Raw genomic sequence first — 18,838 nt, 5'->3', positions numbered from 1 at the left:
TTAGCCCAAAATCCATTCCATGTGACCCTTCCAATAAGGGCCATAATATAACAAAAGAGGATGAAGAGGCTGTTCTCACAGCATTTTCTATCCAACTTTGTACAGATAAGAAGGTAAAATTTGTCTGGAGACTTCTCAGGTTCTTAGTTTTGCTGAATCTAAACAATCTTATGTGCCTTCCGTAACCACTGTCATGTAAGCAGGTCAGACTCCTTGAGTGGAAAGGGAGTGATGTGGTGTTGTGGAGGTTACTAGTACATGCCAGAAGCTTCAAGAATTCTTCAGCATTTTTACCCGGGGTGTGCTAAGATGGCAATACTTACATGGTGAAGTATTATGTGTTTTTACTGTGTGTTTTTATGTTGTTTTCATTATGTGCTTTTATTATGTGGTTATAAGCTGCCATAATGTAAGCAGGAGCGATAAAGTTTGATTGATCATTATATTCTCATATATAAATGGAGATTTTTTTTTTTTAAACTAGGAATCTATGAACATCAGAGAAATTTGGTTGGGATGAAATTCCAACCATTAAGTCCACTCCTGGGATGATTAAGTCCAGCCACTCATGTCAAAGCATAGCTGATGTTTCTGAGTCATCTTCAAATTGTCGTATCCTCAAGTTTGCACAGCTGCTAAGAACCTGGGCGGCCTTGGTATCTTGTGCCCCCAGGGATCTCCAGAAGGCTCAGGCCATGAGGGTTCCTACCTTCTGAAATCCCAAAAGCAGAAGCTTACTTAGAAATAGCTGGCATTGGGGGAGTTCTCGGTATAAGGCGGAGTCTCCCCTTTGGTGAGACTGATGGGTTTGCAGCTGAATTAGAAAATAAAATGAGTGGGTCTAGATTTTTGTATAAGATCTCTCTGATGAGGTCCAATTTGGACAGAGTCAAGAATTTCTACAACGCAACTATGTCCTTGTTTAAGGCTTAATGTGCTGTGAAGTGAAACATCTGATGAGTGCCACTGAATACCCTGTATTCCCTCTTGCTCCACTCACAGCATGCTACAGTCTCATGCTACACTGCTGCAGATCCAGTGCAACTGCATCATCCTGATGAATTCAGGGTTTTCTCCAGTTTGAAGAGAAGGCAAACCACACACGCATCATATTTGCAGAGGCAATAGCAACAGCAGCTCTACTACATTCAAGGTAACAGGCTCTTTATTAGGAGCTGTAGGTACCCAGCACCTCACAGAATCAGGATCTGGGTCCTTTGGCCTTTTAGTGAATTTGGTTAGTCTTTATGCACTTCCCATATACGTTATACTGTACTCTGTAAGTGTCCCTRATGTTCATCAATGAAAGTGTTCATCAGGCTGGTTAACATTGCTACTGATTTCATSTGATATTGATTACTCTCTCTCTCTCGTTGTTTACCTACGCTGGAGATAGCAGTTCATTGTGAAATATGTCTTCCAGGGATCTTGAAGCTAACAGAGCCTTTTCTCTAATAGATCCAAGATGGCTATTAGTATTCAAAATTCCTTGCAGAGGCCCATGAAGGAGATGGCTAGGCCAAAAGGAAAGCATGATGAAGTGTGCCCTAGGAAAGGAAACACTCAAGCTCTCTAGGAAACACGTAACAAGAATCTTAGCAGAGTGATTACTATAATTTATTTATAGAAAGCAGCAAGGGAAATCTTTCCTGTTCCTCCAGATAAACCTCTCTCTCTCTTCCCTGATTCTAAACATTCCACAGCCTCACAAGCAATGGAAGTATTTTCCCATCCTCTGTAGATTTTGTGCCTTATATTGTTGCTTGCTAAATATATTCAGGCATACCATTTATTGCAGCATGCAGGCTCAAGATCTTTGCATGGCTTCCTCCCCTCGAGGAATGCCATAAATAAATCACTAGGTCAGGAAGTCTGGTACATGTCTGTAGTCTCTCTCCCTCATGCTGGCTCTTTTTCTCTCTGACACACGTGTACACAACCCTTCTACCCTTGTACAGAGCACTTAAACCTGCCAGCAGCATTACGTGCAGTCTCCCCCTTCTGCTGATACCTCACTGTGCTAGGCTCAATCCAGTGGCAGATCAATCACTCGTATTCCTCACCACAAAGGACACTAATGATCTGAGATCAGAGCAAAAATCACATTTAGGCACAAGCTGCACTGAAATTTTCATTCCCAAGGAACATTCTCATTGAGCTGACAAAACAGCTTTCCACAGAGGTGGCTTTCCAAGCACCTGGTGCCCCACAGGTCATACAGTCAAAAACTTTAATTTAGGAACCAGAAAGGGAGTAGAACTTTGAAAATACCCGGCTGCAGCTGCTTCCAGTGGCTGTGGTGTTCACAATTCACTGTTTTTTTTTTGTTTTTTTTTTTTTTTTTTTTTTTTTTTTTTGATCAATTAGAAGTGATTTTCTTTGGGTTTGGTCCCCATAACTCAAGTTTTTAGATCAGTTCTCTGCTAAGAACTTAGGGTCTTGCTCCCGTAAGAAGAGATAACCTATGGGCTGTTTTCACTGCAGCTTCTGGCTAGAGCTATTGGGGGAATCCCGCTACCCTACTTTATTCTTTGGAAAGTTCTTTTTTTTCTGAAGCCTAGGCAATTCASTCAACAGTTCTGCACACCATAAAGGGTGTGAAAGAGGGCTGAGAGGTTGCACTAAGAAATATTGGTATAAAAGAGGAGAAAAAAAAAACATTCATTACTGATAAGGGTGAAATGACAATAGCTATAGACAGAAATCAAGTGCCTTTCTGGACCTGAAATGTAGTTTCATATTAAAGGCCTTTTTCACAGCAGTTTTTTTTTTTTTTTTTTTTTTAGCTATTAGCAAGAGATGGAGAGAAGAAAAAGCTATGTTTTTCACATTGCCCCTTAAGACTTTGTCATTTGTGCTAAATGAAACAGAGTGTTGAATCTTGTGTTTTCATTGCAGAAAAACTCTGTGTAAAGGACCGTGTGTGCATGCGACTTTTCTTTTTTTTGGTTTGTTTTCATTGCTTGTGAAATCTGCACATTTTGCAAAGGCGTTAGATCACAATTTTTCCTGGGACCGTAAGCAAAGATGATCAGGGAAAAGAAAGACAACGTTCTTGTAGGTTTTCTCAGGTATGTCCATCACTAAAGTGATGAAATTTCTAGCGGCTAGTCCTCCTCTCTTCTTCAGATGTTGGGCCCACAGGATGGGTCTCAAAGTCTTCCCCTTTTATCTTTATCTACTTGTGTGTTCTCTCCTCCAGCCTTCTTTTCCACTTTGACTTCTCATAGGTAGGAAAAAAATTTGTTACTCAAGTTAATCTTACTGGGATCCTCCATACTTCACTGTGCCCATACATGGTTACATTCTCCATCTCACGCATCGATCTGTTTATCCAAACTAGTTTTTTAAGATTAACCTCCTTGATGTAGTTGTGGAGAGTAATTGGGTTTCTATCAAATACAGGACAAGATTGATTGAGTCTGCCAACCTGAAACAGCCCAGAACCAGATTCAAATATGACCTGTTCTTTAAAGGCCGTGAAATCCAGGCAGAAGTAGCATGATGAAGGTACRCTGAAGAAACAGACTTAAAAGGAATGCCATGTCCTAGCGTCTCTGAACTGAGGTAAGAGACAAAGTTCAAAAACAGATGGGGTCTGAATTTGGCATCTGAAACCTGTATCTGTTTATCAGACACTCACAKTTACCATTGTGAGTGAGTGATACTTAGCAGTTTGGATTTATCTTGGGGAAATATGTTGTTCTGTGCATAAAAAAAAAAAAAAGTGCATGCTTCGTATATAACAAAGCACATATGAATACTCTGAGTCATTGAAACGGTATCCTTGCTGAATTAATTATTTCTGTATTGGGTGGGAAAACAAGGAGGCAGTGTGGGGGTTAGAGCAGAGGCAGAGAACAGAGTGGGCAACTGGCGCCTTTTCTATTTCAGTACTGCCCGCAAAGGGCTGCTTCGTTTCTTTGACGACTGTGCAAGACAAAAGCTGCAAATGCAGATTCCCGGGCCACGCTGGGACCGCTTGCGTTTGCCTGTGATGCTGACACTGTGACCRAACTTTGTGAATCCACTCCTCGCAGCTGTGGAGTTTTGCACAGGTGGATGAAAACGCAGCAACAGTCGACTGCCTTCCAAGTTGAAAATTGTCTTTCAGCCCATTTCTTTCGCCTTCCTTCTACCTTGGGCACCGCTGCGGCCTTCTGCAGGAGCCGAACACGCCAGGCGTCGTGCCCTCCCTTCGGTTACCCCCGCCTGCCCAGGGAGAGAAGGAGGGAGAGAGGGTGAACGACAGAGCCTCGGTGTGCGAATGTGCGCGGATGGGTGCACACGCAGCAGTGCCACCCAGCGGATTGCTAGCCACAAAGAAAGGGGTGATGTGAACCGGGGGTTTCAGCCAAACGCTATGAACAACGTACAAAAAACTTCATATTTAGCGCACACTCAGCTCTGCCTTCCCAAGCTGGAGGAGCCTGGCTTGACTCGCGCGCACGGCCAGACTGTAACAGAGCGGGTAGAGTGCCAGCTGTGCAGATGCACTTGGAAATATCAATACCTTAGCATCGGGCTCAGATAAGTGGCAATTTGTGATTGTCACACATTTTCTACCTTTTCCATTTTTTTCGTGCTTGGTTAATTGCGAGCGGGAGGACGACAGACCTTATCTCTTGTGACTAGTGCTGGCAAAACTGAAAAATTGTTTTCATTACCAGGTGGAAGGCTTTTCACATGCAAATTATCAATATCATTGTGATGTGGCATTTTTATTAATCCAAAACAGCTTATCTGACCAAAAAGAAAGAAAGATCATTCTTGTTTTATATCAAACATTTTGCTCTGACAATGGGAAGTCGTATTTGATGAAACGTTGCATGGATCACACCATTTTGCAATTTACTTCAGGAGAGCAAAAATAAAGGGACTAATGGACGATGATTTTTTTTGTTGTTTTTTATTCTTTTTTTCCATTGGACACTTCTCCCAAATGCCAGTCAAATAATGCCAGTTTATGTAAGCATTTTAACTTCTCTCATTCAACATCGAAGAAACCAATCCGTTTTTATGGCTGTGCGTATTTTGTCTCCCTATTGTGTGCTGTTCTCCTTCAGACACTGGGAAAATAAGGTCACGTTTCCTACCAATTCCATCCTTTTCTATTGATTTTTACTTTCTTAAAATCCTAATAGAGCTTGAAATTAATACAATTTAATTTTCCTTTTTCCCTTTTTTGTGAGCCACCAAAGCTTTTTGTTGCTGCTACGCCACTCTGAGTAGAAAGAGTAGTCTTGCATTCCTTCTTCAGATGGCGAAAATCCCTGGGAAGAGAGGACAAGTGAAGGCTTTGGCCCTTCATCCAAGGAAAGTAAGGGCTCCCCACTCCAGCTGAAGAGATGCGGAGCAGTGATGCTTTACGAATCAGTTCCACAGAGAAGTCACCGCAGAAGGTTGGGGACTCCTCTGATGTAGGCAAATGCAGATTCATTGACATTAGGCTGTGTCCAAATGCCTGAGCTAGGGCTCTATCTCGTTGTTGTCTGCCACTTAAAAGCAAAATATTCATATGCCCATGCATATGACAAACACTAATTTGTCCAGCATTTGTAAGTCCTTTAAGAAGAATCCCCTTTTGCCCAGGAGGCAGATGAATGAACTTTAACAACAGTAATGGACCTAACCACTTTAGGATGTGGGTGGAGAAGACTTGCCCGAGGACAGATAAAGTCAGGCAGGAGCCCAGGTGCCTGRCCTTCAGACTGTTGCACTGGTGCCTCTGGAAGCTGCACGGTTATTCCTAGATGTTTCTCCATAGACAAACAAAGAGGCTTTTTTATGCCAGAGTGATATTCTCMAATCCCTCAGTATGAGCCCTCCGTAAACGGACTGACAAGAGCATTCAGGAGAAGATGGAGGGCATTGAACGTACTGAATCAGCATCCCTCCTGCTAATGAGCTTATTGGGGAGGAAAAGACACATCATGCCCCATGAGAGGTGCCTGACTTTCTCAAGAGGCCCAAGGTTTTCGCTGGACAAAGCACCTAGAGGTAGGTTCATTGCCAATAATGAGGCAATGAAACGTTGCGACCCTGGTTAATACAAGCTCCCATTCGTCATGCCTGTTTATCACATCAGAGTACTGTTTAGGTATATAAAATGGGCTGTAAACTTTGTTCATTTTGCCTGACAGATATGATAAAGGTGATATGCATTTTACAGCATTACAAATCTGAAGGAGAAAGGTCCCCGGAGACCTCTCGCTGCACTAAGTCTCATCATCCATCATAGCATCGAAAAGACCTAGTGGGTCGTATTGTCTGTCCCTCCCTTGCTTGTTCAGGTCCCCGTGCCTTTCTCGGCAGTGCTTCTCGCACAGATTAAAAACATTTTAAAAAATGTATTATTTTTGCACACTCTGCGTATCTGTGCCTTTCATATCCACATATTAAATTCACCACCTCTCTGTCAGTTGTTTGTAAATCTCCCTAGGTGTTTAACTTTTATTCCCTGAACCCTCAGAGCTATTGTTGGGGAATATGGCTATTACACATTCCTGATATTTCTCAAAGGTCAAAAGAAAATGTAAAATGCCTTTTCTTTTCTTTTCTCCTTTCAAAGCAGCAAAATGCAATATTGTTCTGGTGCAGTTACTTTTGCCATTATGCTAAGATTTTTTTTTCCCCAGTATACCTTATTGTATTTACTGCAAATGTTCTGGAGTGGAGAATTATTTCTCATATTATTAGAAACTAGAAGATATAATAGCCTTTTATTCCATTTCAGAACGTATTATTCTACCACAACGGTCTGTTTTCGACAGTTTGCTCTCATCTTCCTGCAACTGATCTTATGAATGAGACATAAAATTGAGGTTCTGGATGCTTATGGACCCAATCCCACAACACTTACGCACATGCTTAAGGTGAGCGGTCATAGTGGATTGAATGTGCAGAATGACTAATATCTGAGGAACTGGCCATCGCTCTAAAGCAGTTTGTATTTCTTCAGAACACAGCACTGAATGAAACTAGGATTGCATTATCTCCTCCTTCCCCAAATGTGGCAGAAAGCTCTAAAGGATGGTCTCAGAGTAAACACAGACTAAAATGTACTCACTCTCCTGTAGTCAGTACCTATTATATTCATTTCTTACTACTGCTACTGTAAGACTCCTGATCATGCAGAATTTAGCACTAGTAATGCAACAGGATCACCAGGTTTTCATCACAGAATTGCGCTTGGTAATGTGATATTATAAAGCCTCATTCACTGATTACAAAATAATTTGGCAAAATGCAGTGGTCCTATGTCTTTTACATGTCGTGCTGCCATTCAAAACCGGCTGTACTTCAAGGTTCCAGTCCCTGTGTTTGAAGCCTGATCAGCTAAAGAACGACCTTTCTCTCCGACCTACGTCTTTCATAGGAATGAAGCAACAGATGACACCAAGTGCAGGATTCGCAGAGCTCTTTGTGAAAGCCCCTAGCAGTGGAGCTCTCCAGTGAAGGGCATCAGGCTTAACTCTCGGCTCACCCTGTAGAGACGTGTTTCCGTTTCAGTTAATACTAGCATTTCCACTGACTTACACAAGAGCAGTCAAACCCCAACATTTCATTTTAATATGAGTTACTCCTCAGCTGAAGGAGCATCTTGGCATCCCTGCCTCAGTGAGAGTCTACAGAGAGGCAAACTGACTCCCACCACAGAATGAAGAAATCTCCGCTTTTTGCTCAACCTCTATTGATACTTCTGTTCTTGTATTTAGCCACTGTGATTGGCAACCTAAACAGAAAGATCTGACAGAAAAGGCCGAAATACCACCCAGGATAKAGCTGAAAAAGATGCAGGAGCAGATAATGCTGCCTGTATTCTCAAGGGTTTGTAAGTCAAGGGAAATCAACTGYATCGAGGTGCTTCTAAATCACAGAGGACTAGAACTCTGCTTTGGTGCCTCTCAGAAAACCTGACACCAGTCCCTACACCAGCAAGATCACCTCTTCAAAGTCCGCTTCCTTCCTCCTCCTTCTTGAGCCAGTTACACTTCCGTGAAACTCCAGAACACTGTGAGCAAAAGAAGTTGAAGAAGAATAAAACAGAAGAAAGTGTTTTCCCAGATTTACACAGAAGGTAAATTATGGGGCTACTTACACTACCTAAAATCACATTCTCCCCAGGGGACTGAATAGGCTCTATTATATAAGCTGTATACAAGGCTGTAAATTTGCCATACATACTAGAGCATATTTGTAACAGACTCACCTACGCTGTCTTTTTTACCTGTAAATGTAACGGTGATTTGTTTGTCTCCTCTTTGTGCAACAAGAGGTTCAGAATCCCCAGGAAAGCACATGGGCTATAACGGGCTTCTTCCTTCATTTAATCCAGATAAAGAGAAAAGTCCTCCACCGAGTATGCCTTCCTCTGCCTATACACCTGTAAGTATTGACACACCTCTGCAACACTCTGTAAGTATTGCACACCACTATTGATGAAATATCATGGCCTAAGCAACATACTTTTGTACTGATGCAAAAAGCCACGCATGGAACAGAAAATGGCAGCTTTCCAAGTGATCCCAGTTAATAGCTCTCTTTTGCTTAATGGTGACTCCCATTCAAGCTAAAGATGCTGTTTCAAATATGTAAGCAATTAGTATCTCTCTCTCTCTCTCTCAACACATCTGTGCTTCTTGTTATCTGCTGCATTATGAATCCACTGCCTCGCTCTCCAGCTTGGCTGTGCACATATCACCAGATATTCCAATCTTTAGCAACTTTCTGGTCTGAAAGAATTGCACTTGGACTTGGACACATTCTGCCAGGCTGGCCTTGGCTAACCCCTCTGCCAGGCTGGTCTTTTTGCCCTATGGCTTGTGCTGGAGTAATAAGTAATGAGGAGCCAAGGAAAAGACCTCTCAGTCTCTTTTTGGCCATTCGTTGGTCTGGTCAGTCTGCTTTTCCTTCTTCCCAGCCCTCACTTTCATACACTTTCACTACTCTGTATGCAACAGAAACTGCAGCCCCAACCTTGGCAGCCTCTTCTAGCCATAGCAAAATCTAAGATCATGCCTGCAGCTGCCAGGAGGTTGCATGCAGTGGCTGCAAGTGTGGCAGAAACGCATCCAGGTGCCTCAGAAGTGAAGCTCCTGTGCATTTTCTGCTTAATGAATTCTGCCTGCTCAAACTCAAGTGAGATTTAAAGAGTAATGGCAGGGCTGTTGTGGTTATCATGGTCTGTATTTATAGTATGCAAATAATTGTTGTTACCAAAATGTGCATAAATATTAACGGAGATGCATATGATTAACTATTAATCATTTTCATTTACAAAGTGTTGTTCACCCCCCAGGATCCTCTGCAAGGTGCGCACCTTGCAAGAGAGGAAAGGTACAACCGCCACCATTGTAAATATTAGTTAGCGTTGTTCTCCTCTTATCGCAGTTTTGTCCTTTCGGGGGGACACCGGGGTGCGCACCCCAGCTAACAGCGACCTGCCCTGCAGAGCCAGGGAGGGGACGTGCCGAGAGCCTGCAGCTGTGCGGAGCGGGCGGGGAACACGAGCAGTAACCTCCCCTCCCCAAACCAGGAGACCAGCCGCGCTGGCGGGGGCACCCTTGAGGGTGGGGAGGCGGCGATCAACGCGGACCCGGGGCGGGGGACGCAGCGCCGCCGCCCCCGCTCTTCCTCCYCTTCCTCCTCCTCCCGCGGCCGCCGCAAACTTCGGCGGCGGAGGGGGCGAGGCAGCCCCCGCTCTCCCCACCGCGGCAGCGCCGGGCCGGGCCGGGCGCTCCGCGGGCGCCGAGGGGCGGAGCGGCCCCCGCCGGGCGGCAGCGCCGAGCCGGGACGCGGCTCCGCACCCCGCGGAGCGGCGCGGCGCGGCGCGGCTCGCCCGGCCCAGCCCAGCCCCGGAGCCATGCCGCTGCCGTGCCGGGGCTGGACGCTGGCGCTGCTCACGCTGCTCGTCGGCTTCCTCATCTTCGCCGACATCTCCGAGATCGAGGAGGAGAGCGGGTAAATGTCCCCTTCCCCTTCCCCACCGCGGGGGACAGGGGCGGCGGCGGCGGCGAGGGAGGGGGGCTCCGGAGAGTTTCTTTGTCTCCGGCTCTCCCTGTTTCTTGCCGCGCCGAAGTGGGAAGGGAGCTCGCTCCGCTCTCGCGCAGCGCCGCGGAGCCGGCGGCAGCCGCGGGCGGGACCGCCCCGCCGCGGGGCGAGGGGCGCGGGGCGCGGGCGGGCGGGCGGGCGCCGCCGGCCGGGGCAGGACGGGGCGCGCCGGCGGCGGGGGACGGTCCCGGGGGGGGCCGCTGGAGCAGGTGTCGGTACCGGTACCAGTCCCGCTAGAGGTGTTGAGGTACCAGTAGCAGTGCTGGAGCAAGTACCGGTACCAGTCCCGTTAGAGGTGTCGATCCAGTAAGATGCTGGAGCAGGTGCCAGCTGGGTTAGGGATGCTAGAGCAGGTGCTGGTCCGGACAGGGACGTTGGAGCAGGTACTGGTCCATTTAGAGATGCTGAAGCCGGTACCTGTCCGGAGAACGAGCAGTACTTGGGTGCTTCTAGACCGAGGGGGTAGGAACYGGTCCATAAGCAGGATATTGGCACAGGCAGCCGGCTGGGGATGGTGGAACGAGTTGCAGCCCCGGGGGAGACTGGGTGCTGGTGTCCAGTCCAGATGGGCGTGGTGGAGCTGGGACCAGGCTGTAGGAGTGCTGGAGCAAGAACCCATGTGCGGAGTGGGAGAGATGGAACAGCTGGTGGGCATGGCAGAACAGGGACCAGCCTGCAGGTGAGGGAGCAGGCACCATTGAGGGGTGTTGATGGAGCAGGCTGTCCGTTTGGGTAGTGATAATGGAGCAGGGACCACTGCAGGCAGGATGGGAGAGCTCAGCCTGCCGGGCTGTCCCCAGGCTGAGGCAGAGTCGCGTTCCCTGGCATGGGCCAGGGGCTCCGTGATTGCCCCTTCCTGGTTCACCTGAAGGTGGGTACTTACCTGCAGTGCCCTGTATGGCAGGGACAAAAGATGCCCTAGGGCTATGGAGGGGAGCAGGAGGCAATCCCCTATTCCATCCTAAAAACCCTGTGGGCTGGTTGGCAAATTAAGGGCTGAGAGGAACAAATACGGAGAACAGTGTGTGCACTAATCTGAGAAACTCACTRCAACAGAGGACAAGAAAACAAGTCGAGTAATTGTAGTAACATGGGGCGTGCTTGCACTAATGCTAAAACGGTACAAGGTCTTTCTTTCTGCGTGGGAACAGATGGGATTGCCCACTGTGTTGCATCAAAACAAATACCTTGCACTTGCCTGAAATTATAAACTAAATGCAGTGATGTTTGTCATTCTTTCATTGTTGTGTTGTATTGGGTGTCATGGGCAAGAAGTGCTTAAAGGCACTTGTTTCTGAGCAAGTAACATCCTGTACCAAACTGTAGGTTACTCGACTAGATGGATTGTTGCTTTGTTTTGAGCTGGCACTATCCATATAATAAGGAAGTGAAATGCTTTTAAAACGTCCTCCCTACTGGACGGACTGCTCCAATCTCATTACTTTCCTCCCATCTTCTCCTGCTTCTGCTTTTTCTTTTCCCCTCATCTGCCTGCTAGATCTGTTAAAGCTTGCTGCACCTTTGCAATCTATTCTGTTTTGCTATTCACTTGTCCTGTTATTCAGCCGAGTTCATTAGGGATTCTTAGTGTTCTTCTTCTCCTCTCTTTTCTATATAGCGTATGGAAATCGGTTGTTTTGCTGGCTGCTTATCTCCAAGTCCTGGCATCTGAGTTTGTTGCTGTGGTTCCTCCAAAGAAGTACTGCCAAACAGTTCAGAGGCAGAGACAGCAAAAGGGTCAAGTGAGTTCTGTAGAAATAGCAGATAGTCTGTTACAATATCACATTTCAGAATGCAGTGCATCAGTAGTTTGCAAAAAGAACCTTGTGGGATAAACCCGTTCACTACCCTACGTAGTGARTGGTGGTGCTTCCTACAGTCTGATGCCCTCTGGTTAGTCCCAGGCCAGTTTTCRTAGATAAGCTACTGCGTCAGCTGTCATTCTGATACAGGGATGCACAGAGCAAAAATGTGACCTTCTATATTAAGATGTAGTTGTTAAGTAGGGCAAACTGACCTTTTCTCTTGCTTTATCCTCTCCCTCCCCACACCCCGCTTCTTTTTCTCCACTGTTTGTCCATGTTCTCTGAAGTGGTCCACTGCCAAACACAGCAAGGGGCCAAACACTGTCCATCGTACAGCCTGAATTCTTAGAGCAGGAGTCTAGTACAAAGAGGATCTCATCCCTGCGTGCTGTCACCATGCCAGTAATGATCAACGTGACGGTCTGACCTGAGTGAAGCATATTGTTGGAGCAATGTAGAAAAGCCGAGTGCCTGAGTCTAGAGCAGTTAGGGAACGATGAGGGGTTTTCAACTTTTAGAGCTATGCGACACTAGCATATTTTGCAAACAGGAAATGTAGGTAAACGTTAGGAATCCAGCTCAAGAACATYTGGCTGATGGATAGCATGGCTCAGTGTCCTCCCCAGCTCTCCTCCTCACCACGCACCCACCACCACCTCTCTGGTCAGCTCAGCCTGAGCTRAGATGAAGGTAACGAGCCAGCCAGGTGTCCTCTGGCAGGACYGTGGCACCAAGGGAGACTGGGAAATGCAAGCAGGTGCAACTCTTCTTCTTTTTCCTTGGCATTGAAACACTCTCTAATTATTGTGAGGAGYGAACAGCTTGCCCGCTTTTACACGTACCCTGCCCCCTGCCTGTGATTTGGATTGTCTTTGGAAGAATATGTCTCATGTGGATAGGAGCAGGGGGAACATATTTCTCTCACCTACAAATATTGAGAAATCTCAGAAAGAAAGAACAATGTTCATTAAGTGCAAAATAGAGACTATATTACTAGCAAATGGACAAAAGAAAAATGCTTTTTCCCCAGATAATAAKGTCTCGGCATTGCAGGTAAAGAGAGTTAGGAGCCAAGGGGAGTTATAGGTGTTCTGCTTGACAGAGGTTTCTGAGAAARATGTGTGTTTCTTAAGCACTCCCTTCTTACTGCTCCAGATATTATTATTCTTCCTCCTGCAGATRGGAGATACTGAGACAAAGAGGTTAAATGACAAGTGTCAGGGCGACGAGGAGAATTCAGCAGTTTCCCTTCGCGATGCTGTTGCTCTCATTAGCCTGTTCCTCTAGCCCGGCAGCCGCACCTGCACGTGGGTTTCCATCCTGCTATATCCATGTCATTATATATATATCATCTATCCRTGTGTCATCTGAACCGCGTGCTCCCCCGAAGTACAAAGCTTTGATATTCTGGGACATCAGTGGGTAGGCAAGTCTGCTCGTCCTGCTCGCGCGCTCACCGACGTGTGCTGCCTTGGAGAAGTATTGACGTTTCAAATGGCTCCGGCACTTTGTTTTCAAATGTGCACCTGGTTCTGGACTGCTGAACTTTTTCCGTAGCCCCGTGGCGCCTACCTTTTTCTGAATCACTCTAGATAGACTCTTTTGTTTCCTTCTAGGAAACAAAGGACACRTTCATATCTGTCTTGGGGAAAGCTAATGCAATTGCAGCCGTTTCTTGCTCCACCTCAGGAAGGAGGAGTGGGACAGACCTCTTTCCATGGAGGAAGATGAAGAACTCAGCTTCTAGAGCCGTAATTATTGCCAGCAAAGAGGAAGAAAATTCTGCTTCGTGGTGGAAGTTGAAAGAGACTCTTTTTGTTATGCATCTGCTGTAGCGGTTCTGCAGGGGTCTGTCTGTGTCCTGATTGTCTGTAGAGGGAGCTGGTGACCCACTGCCACCAGGTGACTTCTCAAATTGATGCATGAGCCATCTTAGGGAGTACTTGACACTTGGTAATGATTGGACTTAATATCAGCCAGCCTTTTCACTACTAGTCCAGACTGTATGCCTTTCCATCTCGATTACAAAAGGAATCATATTCTGCTCTTTCAAGCGATGAACTGGAGTATCAAATATTGCTGGCCAGCCTGGAAGCTTGTGTTAGATTGCCACTTTTTCCTCGTGTGCCCTTTTCTAATACCTGCCTTTCAAAGTCTCAGGGATACCACAGAGAGCCKTTGTGTCATTTACAGTGACTAATGCGTTTGCGTGCTCTGAGGCCACTAGTGCGTTGTACTTGTAACACTTCTGTCCAAGTTGGTCCATGGAGTGTAAACATCCTGCTTAGATCTTTCAGGCTGCAGCTTACTGTGCTTGACCCACAGTCAGTCTTAGGCCTACTCTACGCCGAAATGCTGTGTTGGAAAAAGCTATGTTCTGCTAACACACACTTTCATGTGCTCCCACAGCGAGTGCGTATCAGCCAACAATTATATTGGTCTGGAGAAATATTACCTCTCTGGCTAACAGAATACCACAGACACCATATAATTGTCAATGTAAACCTAGTCAATGGACAGACCTTTGTACCTTTTGGGCACAGCAAGGCTCTAGCAAAAAGCCCAGCATTGGGCTGGAAATAAGACTAATGCTGGGGCACTGATTTGGGTAGGAAAATATTTGGTGGAGGTTTTACATGTGACTCTTCTGATAGTAACTTGAATTCAACCATCCATGAGCAGCTCTCCTTCTTCTCCATAAAGCACTCTTTTGGCTCAGAAGAACACCTTCTCCTGCTAACCTGCTTAGGCAGGAATACACATGTGACTGCCACAAAGAGAAAGATGTACAAAACCTAAATGCTCCTCCCTAGAGCAAAACAAAGGAGAAGAGTCTCCTTAGTTTATTTTAAGCTGAACTTCATGGGAACTGCAGGAACGGGAGACCCTGTGAGGAAATAGCATCTGGCAGGAAGACTGGGAGCAGCAGGATGAAAAGCACTAGCAGATCTGAGTAATCCAGTGGAACAACACAAAATTCAGGGCCATGAATGTAATCAGTTCATCTATTGGGTCTGCAGTACAGTTGGTGACTTCTTGTTCAGTCCAGTCCTGCTGGTCAGCAGCTTGCAAGACGCCAAGAAGGGAATTTCTGAGTTTGTGAATGAGGAATGATGGCAGCCCTTTGGCTATGGTAGAAGGATGCACTGTGGATCCTGCGCATTAGGCAGCCAGTGCTTCTTTGAGGCAGAACTGCCAAAGCCACAGCTAGTCTCACTCCCAGAGAGTGAAGCTATGAAGAGAAGAARAGCATCTTGGATAAGTACAGCAAGTTTCCCTTTTGCCCAAACAGGCTCTGTATTTCCCAGCTCTAACCCCGCAAACTCACACTTTAAATTTGGAAGGAAGTGAAACCTTCTTCTCCCTGCAGAGAACAGAGTTGCAACTGTTGGTTCATTTAGCAAAGGCTTGTTGAGCAGCTAACCATGAGGTTAAGCGATTCAGTCATTAGTGCTACTGCGCCCACTCTGCCATGCTACTGCTGTCATTCGGGGGAGAAAGCAAAGCCCTGGGACTCCAGCCAGCAATGACACAGCAGGTCCAGTTACTGAGCGTGAGCCTTTCTGGCCTGTCCCAAACCAGGACAGAGTTTAGCTTTTTCTTACTTTCTGTGCTTGCATGCCTGTATCTCTAGGTTAGATAGCACCAGTGGTTATTCTGCTTGCACATCTGTATACTTTTGCCTACCGAATGCTAAACGTACCTTTGATCCTCTCAGAAAAAAAATTCAGCAGGAGCTCCCATGTCTCTTTGCGTGGTCTTCCAGATTGCAGATGTTTTGTTTTTTTCAGCCCTGAGACCAGCACTATATAAGTACATATACAAGTACTGTAATTTAGAAATAAGTAAATAAAAAGACACTTCAAAGACAGACCCCTTTTAATTGCCTCTGTCATTTGCTTTCTCTGGGCTGGAGTCACCCTCAGCAACAAAATATAAGCCCAAGAAAGTCTCTGACATTAGAAACTAATTATTTTGCCATTTTCCTGTCTCCTTCCTTGCCTCTGCAAGTGGAGTGGAGATCCCTGGCCCAGTAAGTTAACTATGGGAGCAGATTCTTCAGGTGTCCCTCAACAAATACCATGGCAGAGCAACCTGATGTTGAGGGAAGGGGGGGAAAAGAGTGTTTTTACAGCTCCTTTTTCTTCACATTCCTGCTGTAAATCTAAACAGCTCCCCATCTTGGCTAAGCAGCAGCCTTGGTGGTGATGGCCTTGGGAGATGCATCCTAATCAACAGCGGCAAGGCTGGCGCTGATGGGAAAGCAAAAAAGGCGATCCAGGGAGAATGTGTTCACAGCACTGCAAAACCTGCCTGGGTATCTATGACACTGTGGAAGGAGCGGGCAGGCTGGGAGGAGGAAGGAAGATGCACTGGGAGGGAGGCACGTGGAGAAGGTGCCGAATGAGTGGGTGGAAGAGAGCAGAGCAGTGAGAGAAGATACCAAACTCGGTGCACTGCCTTTGGGAAACTTCAGCAGGAGAGGTCCTGTCCCCTTCTGCACTGTTGGCCCTGGGATGATCATTATCCGTGGATGTGCTCCTATAAGGCAGTAACACCTTCTGCTTTATGAACGCTCACCTTTAGCAGTGTGTTAAGCAGTTTGATCCCACAAACTTTGCCAGTTCTACTATTGACCGGTCTGAGGCTACTTGTCTATGCGGTCTTTGATTCATCGAKCTGGTTGCTTGCTTGCTGGGTCAGCTCCTTTCACATTTAAGTGCTGCACTCTTGCTTGTTGTTACTGCAAATAAATTCCTTGCTATTGCATATGGCAATCCACTGGGAGTATCAAAAAAAGAAAAAACAGGCTGTCCCTCACCATCCACCACTTTCTACGGGCAGGACTGCCTTTTAAAGCATATATATTGTTACAGTCATGACTCAGTTTTGAAGTGTTCTCTCAAGGCCTCAGTCGAACAGCATCACAGCAGGCTCTAYGTAGTGCGCTTGTGTCTGGCTGCTCCAAATCGATGGATAGTTATTCTGCTGCCACCTGTCACCCCACAGCTAAGGGTTCACCTTCATCCTCAGGAATATAATTCAGCTCTCAGCAGGCGGCTACAACAGGGAGATGAACCTCACTAAGGTTCRTCATTGTCATAAGGCATCTCCAGCRCCTTTTCAGACACCCAGAAGCATACTCAACTGTCAACCAGCAGCTGCTCAGTTGGTAATTAAACTTTTCCTTCCTGCTGCCTGGATTTCCATGGTGTAGCTTTATGAGCCAGGGGAGCAGAGAGCATGCCAGGCTCTGAAATGACTACTGTCTTTTCAATATTTGGCATCTGGGCACTGCTATCAGAAGACTAAGTCCCTGTGAAGGCTCTGAACAGTTCTGTTACTGGTGATGGCCTCCAATGGCTGGCAGATAGCTTAGATGGTTGTCAAGTGCTGGCTACGTGGTGCAGCTTTCAGGTGGTTGTTTCCAGTGCTCTTTCTGCAGCCACCCAATGTCACTCTGAGGATACCTGTGCAAGTAAATTGCACCAGGAGAATATTGCTGCCCCGGGGGAGGTCTTCAGCATCTCTGCTGATGGTGGAAGAAGAAAACATGAGACTCTAGGTGTTCTGAAGAGCTACGCAAAGCAGTGGGAAAAGCAGACAAGAATTAATATTGTGGGAGGGTAACCCTGTCTGCTCACAACCCTTTGGACRTAGTATTTGCTTCCCATGATGCAGCATTCCCATTTCCTATGGGAGCCACTGGGATTTTTCTTTGGGATGCCTCTTGGGACACAAATGGTCAGAGTGATATGATCTGGCCACAGGACAATGCTATACTGTTTGTGCTCTCTGATAGCTCTGCTCTGTTGGCTGTGAAAAAAAAAAGATCTCGGGAAAAGTATATAGTGTAGATGTGTTTTTTAAGCAGTGATGCTTTTGACTTTCTAGGTCTTAGCTAGATTCTTGCGTGTTTTTCCTTCCCCTTTCCAGAAGAGGAAAGCTAAGTGCATGCATGTACACACTCCATCCTGAGCCACTCTCTGAACTGTTTCTGTCTACTTCAATGTCTTCGTCTTCGGTGGATGTTTCGTTAATATAGCCCAAAAAGTTTAACTGATGCCAGGAATAAAGAAAAATAAATGGAAGACTGATAKGAAGGAAGGAGTAAGGTTCTGTACACAGGATGTGGAGAGATGTAGCATGTGAGAGATTTCACCTCTGCAAGCACATGAGTTTTATCAGTGACAAAATAAGAGCATCACGGGGTATCGAGTCAGGCTGTGCTGACTCGATGGTGAATGTGTGTAGACGTGAAACATGACACTCTACAGGTTCAAGAGAGCCTTTCCTGGTCTCCGGCTGGCTCAGAGAAAGAGTGCAATAGYTTGGGAACAGAGAGTGGGAGTCCTGGAAATAGGTCTCCAGCAGGTGACTGCTGACCCTCGTGGACAGTCTTAACCATCAGGCTGCACTGAGGGATCTCCTGTCTCTAACAGATCCTTCAGAGCGCATATTTCCAGGTGGCGCCAGGGGTTGCAGTGCTCGTTACCCCAGCGCAGAGTGATCCCAAAGCAGCGTCCTCGTGACAGGCTGTTGCAGGATCATCTCCCGTTGCCTCCTAATTCTTTCGACTCTGGAGCAGTGACTTTCATGCTGATTCTTCACGGGTTTAGTCACGTGAGCATTTCAGCTTAATTGGCTTATTTTCTATTAAGAAATAGGCAAACTTGTGTGTCTTGATGCCTGCGTCCTCCACGTATGCTCGTTATTAYGCACAGTGATTTACAGCAAGGCAGAAATCTTGGGGCCAAACTCTGCTGCAAGTTACATAGGAGTCAACGTGGAGCCGCCTCACCACAGCCACCATCTGGCAGGTAGGGCCGTATCGCTGCCGAGTGCCTGCAACCTTCCCGTGTCGTTGTGGCCAAAGGGAAGAAGCCCGTGAGGTGGGTGGTGTGACGGAGGTGGGATTGGGGCAGGGGAGGAAGCAACCAAATTAGTGAGGCTCTTTTGCGTAAGACTGACAGATCTGC

At 46.5% G+C, this 18,838-nt stretch overlaps 1 protein-coding gene across 2 annotated transcripts in view; it reads left to right on the top strand.

Moving 5' to 3' along the window:
• The first annotated feature begins 9,778 nt into the window (after positions 1 to 9,778).
• Positions 9,779 to 18,838, top strand: part of ST8SIA2 (ST8 alpha-N-acetyl-neuraminide alpha-2,8-sialyltransferase 2) — a 32,657-nt gene continuing 23,597 nt past the window's right edge. Inside the window, exon 1 of one of the 2 annotated variants that reach the window (XM_085308643.1) lies at positions 9,779 to 9,963. In XM_085308643.1, coding sequence (XP_085164769.1) covers positions 9,866 to 9,963 — 98 coding nt within the window. In that variant the 5' untranslated portion in view covers positions 9,779 to 9,865. Of the gene's footprint in view, positions 9,964 to 18,159; positions 18,680 to 18,838 lie in introns of those variants that run through there. The other variant, XM_085308642.1, reaches the window with a different exon arrangement.

Source organism: Rhea americana, unplaced genomic scaffold, assembly GCF_003343005.1.
Source record: "Rhea americana isolate MKP2758 unplaced genomic scaffold, rheAme1 scaffold_28, whole genome shotgun sequence".
In the NCBI taxonomy this organism is placed as follows: Eukaryota; Metazoa; Chordata; class Aves; order Rheiformes; family Rheidae; genus Rhea; species Rhea americana.
This window is presented reverse-complemented; position numbering and strand designations above follow the sequence as displayed.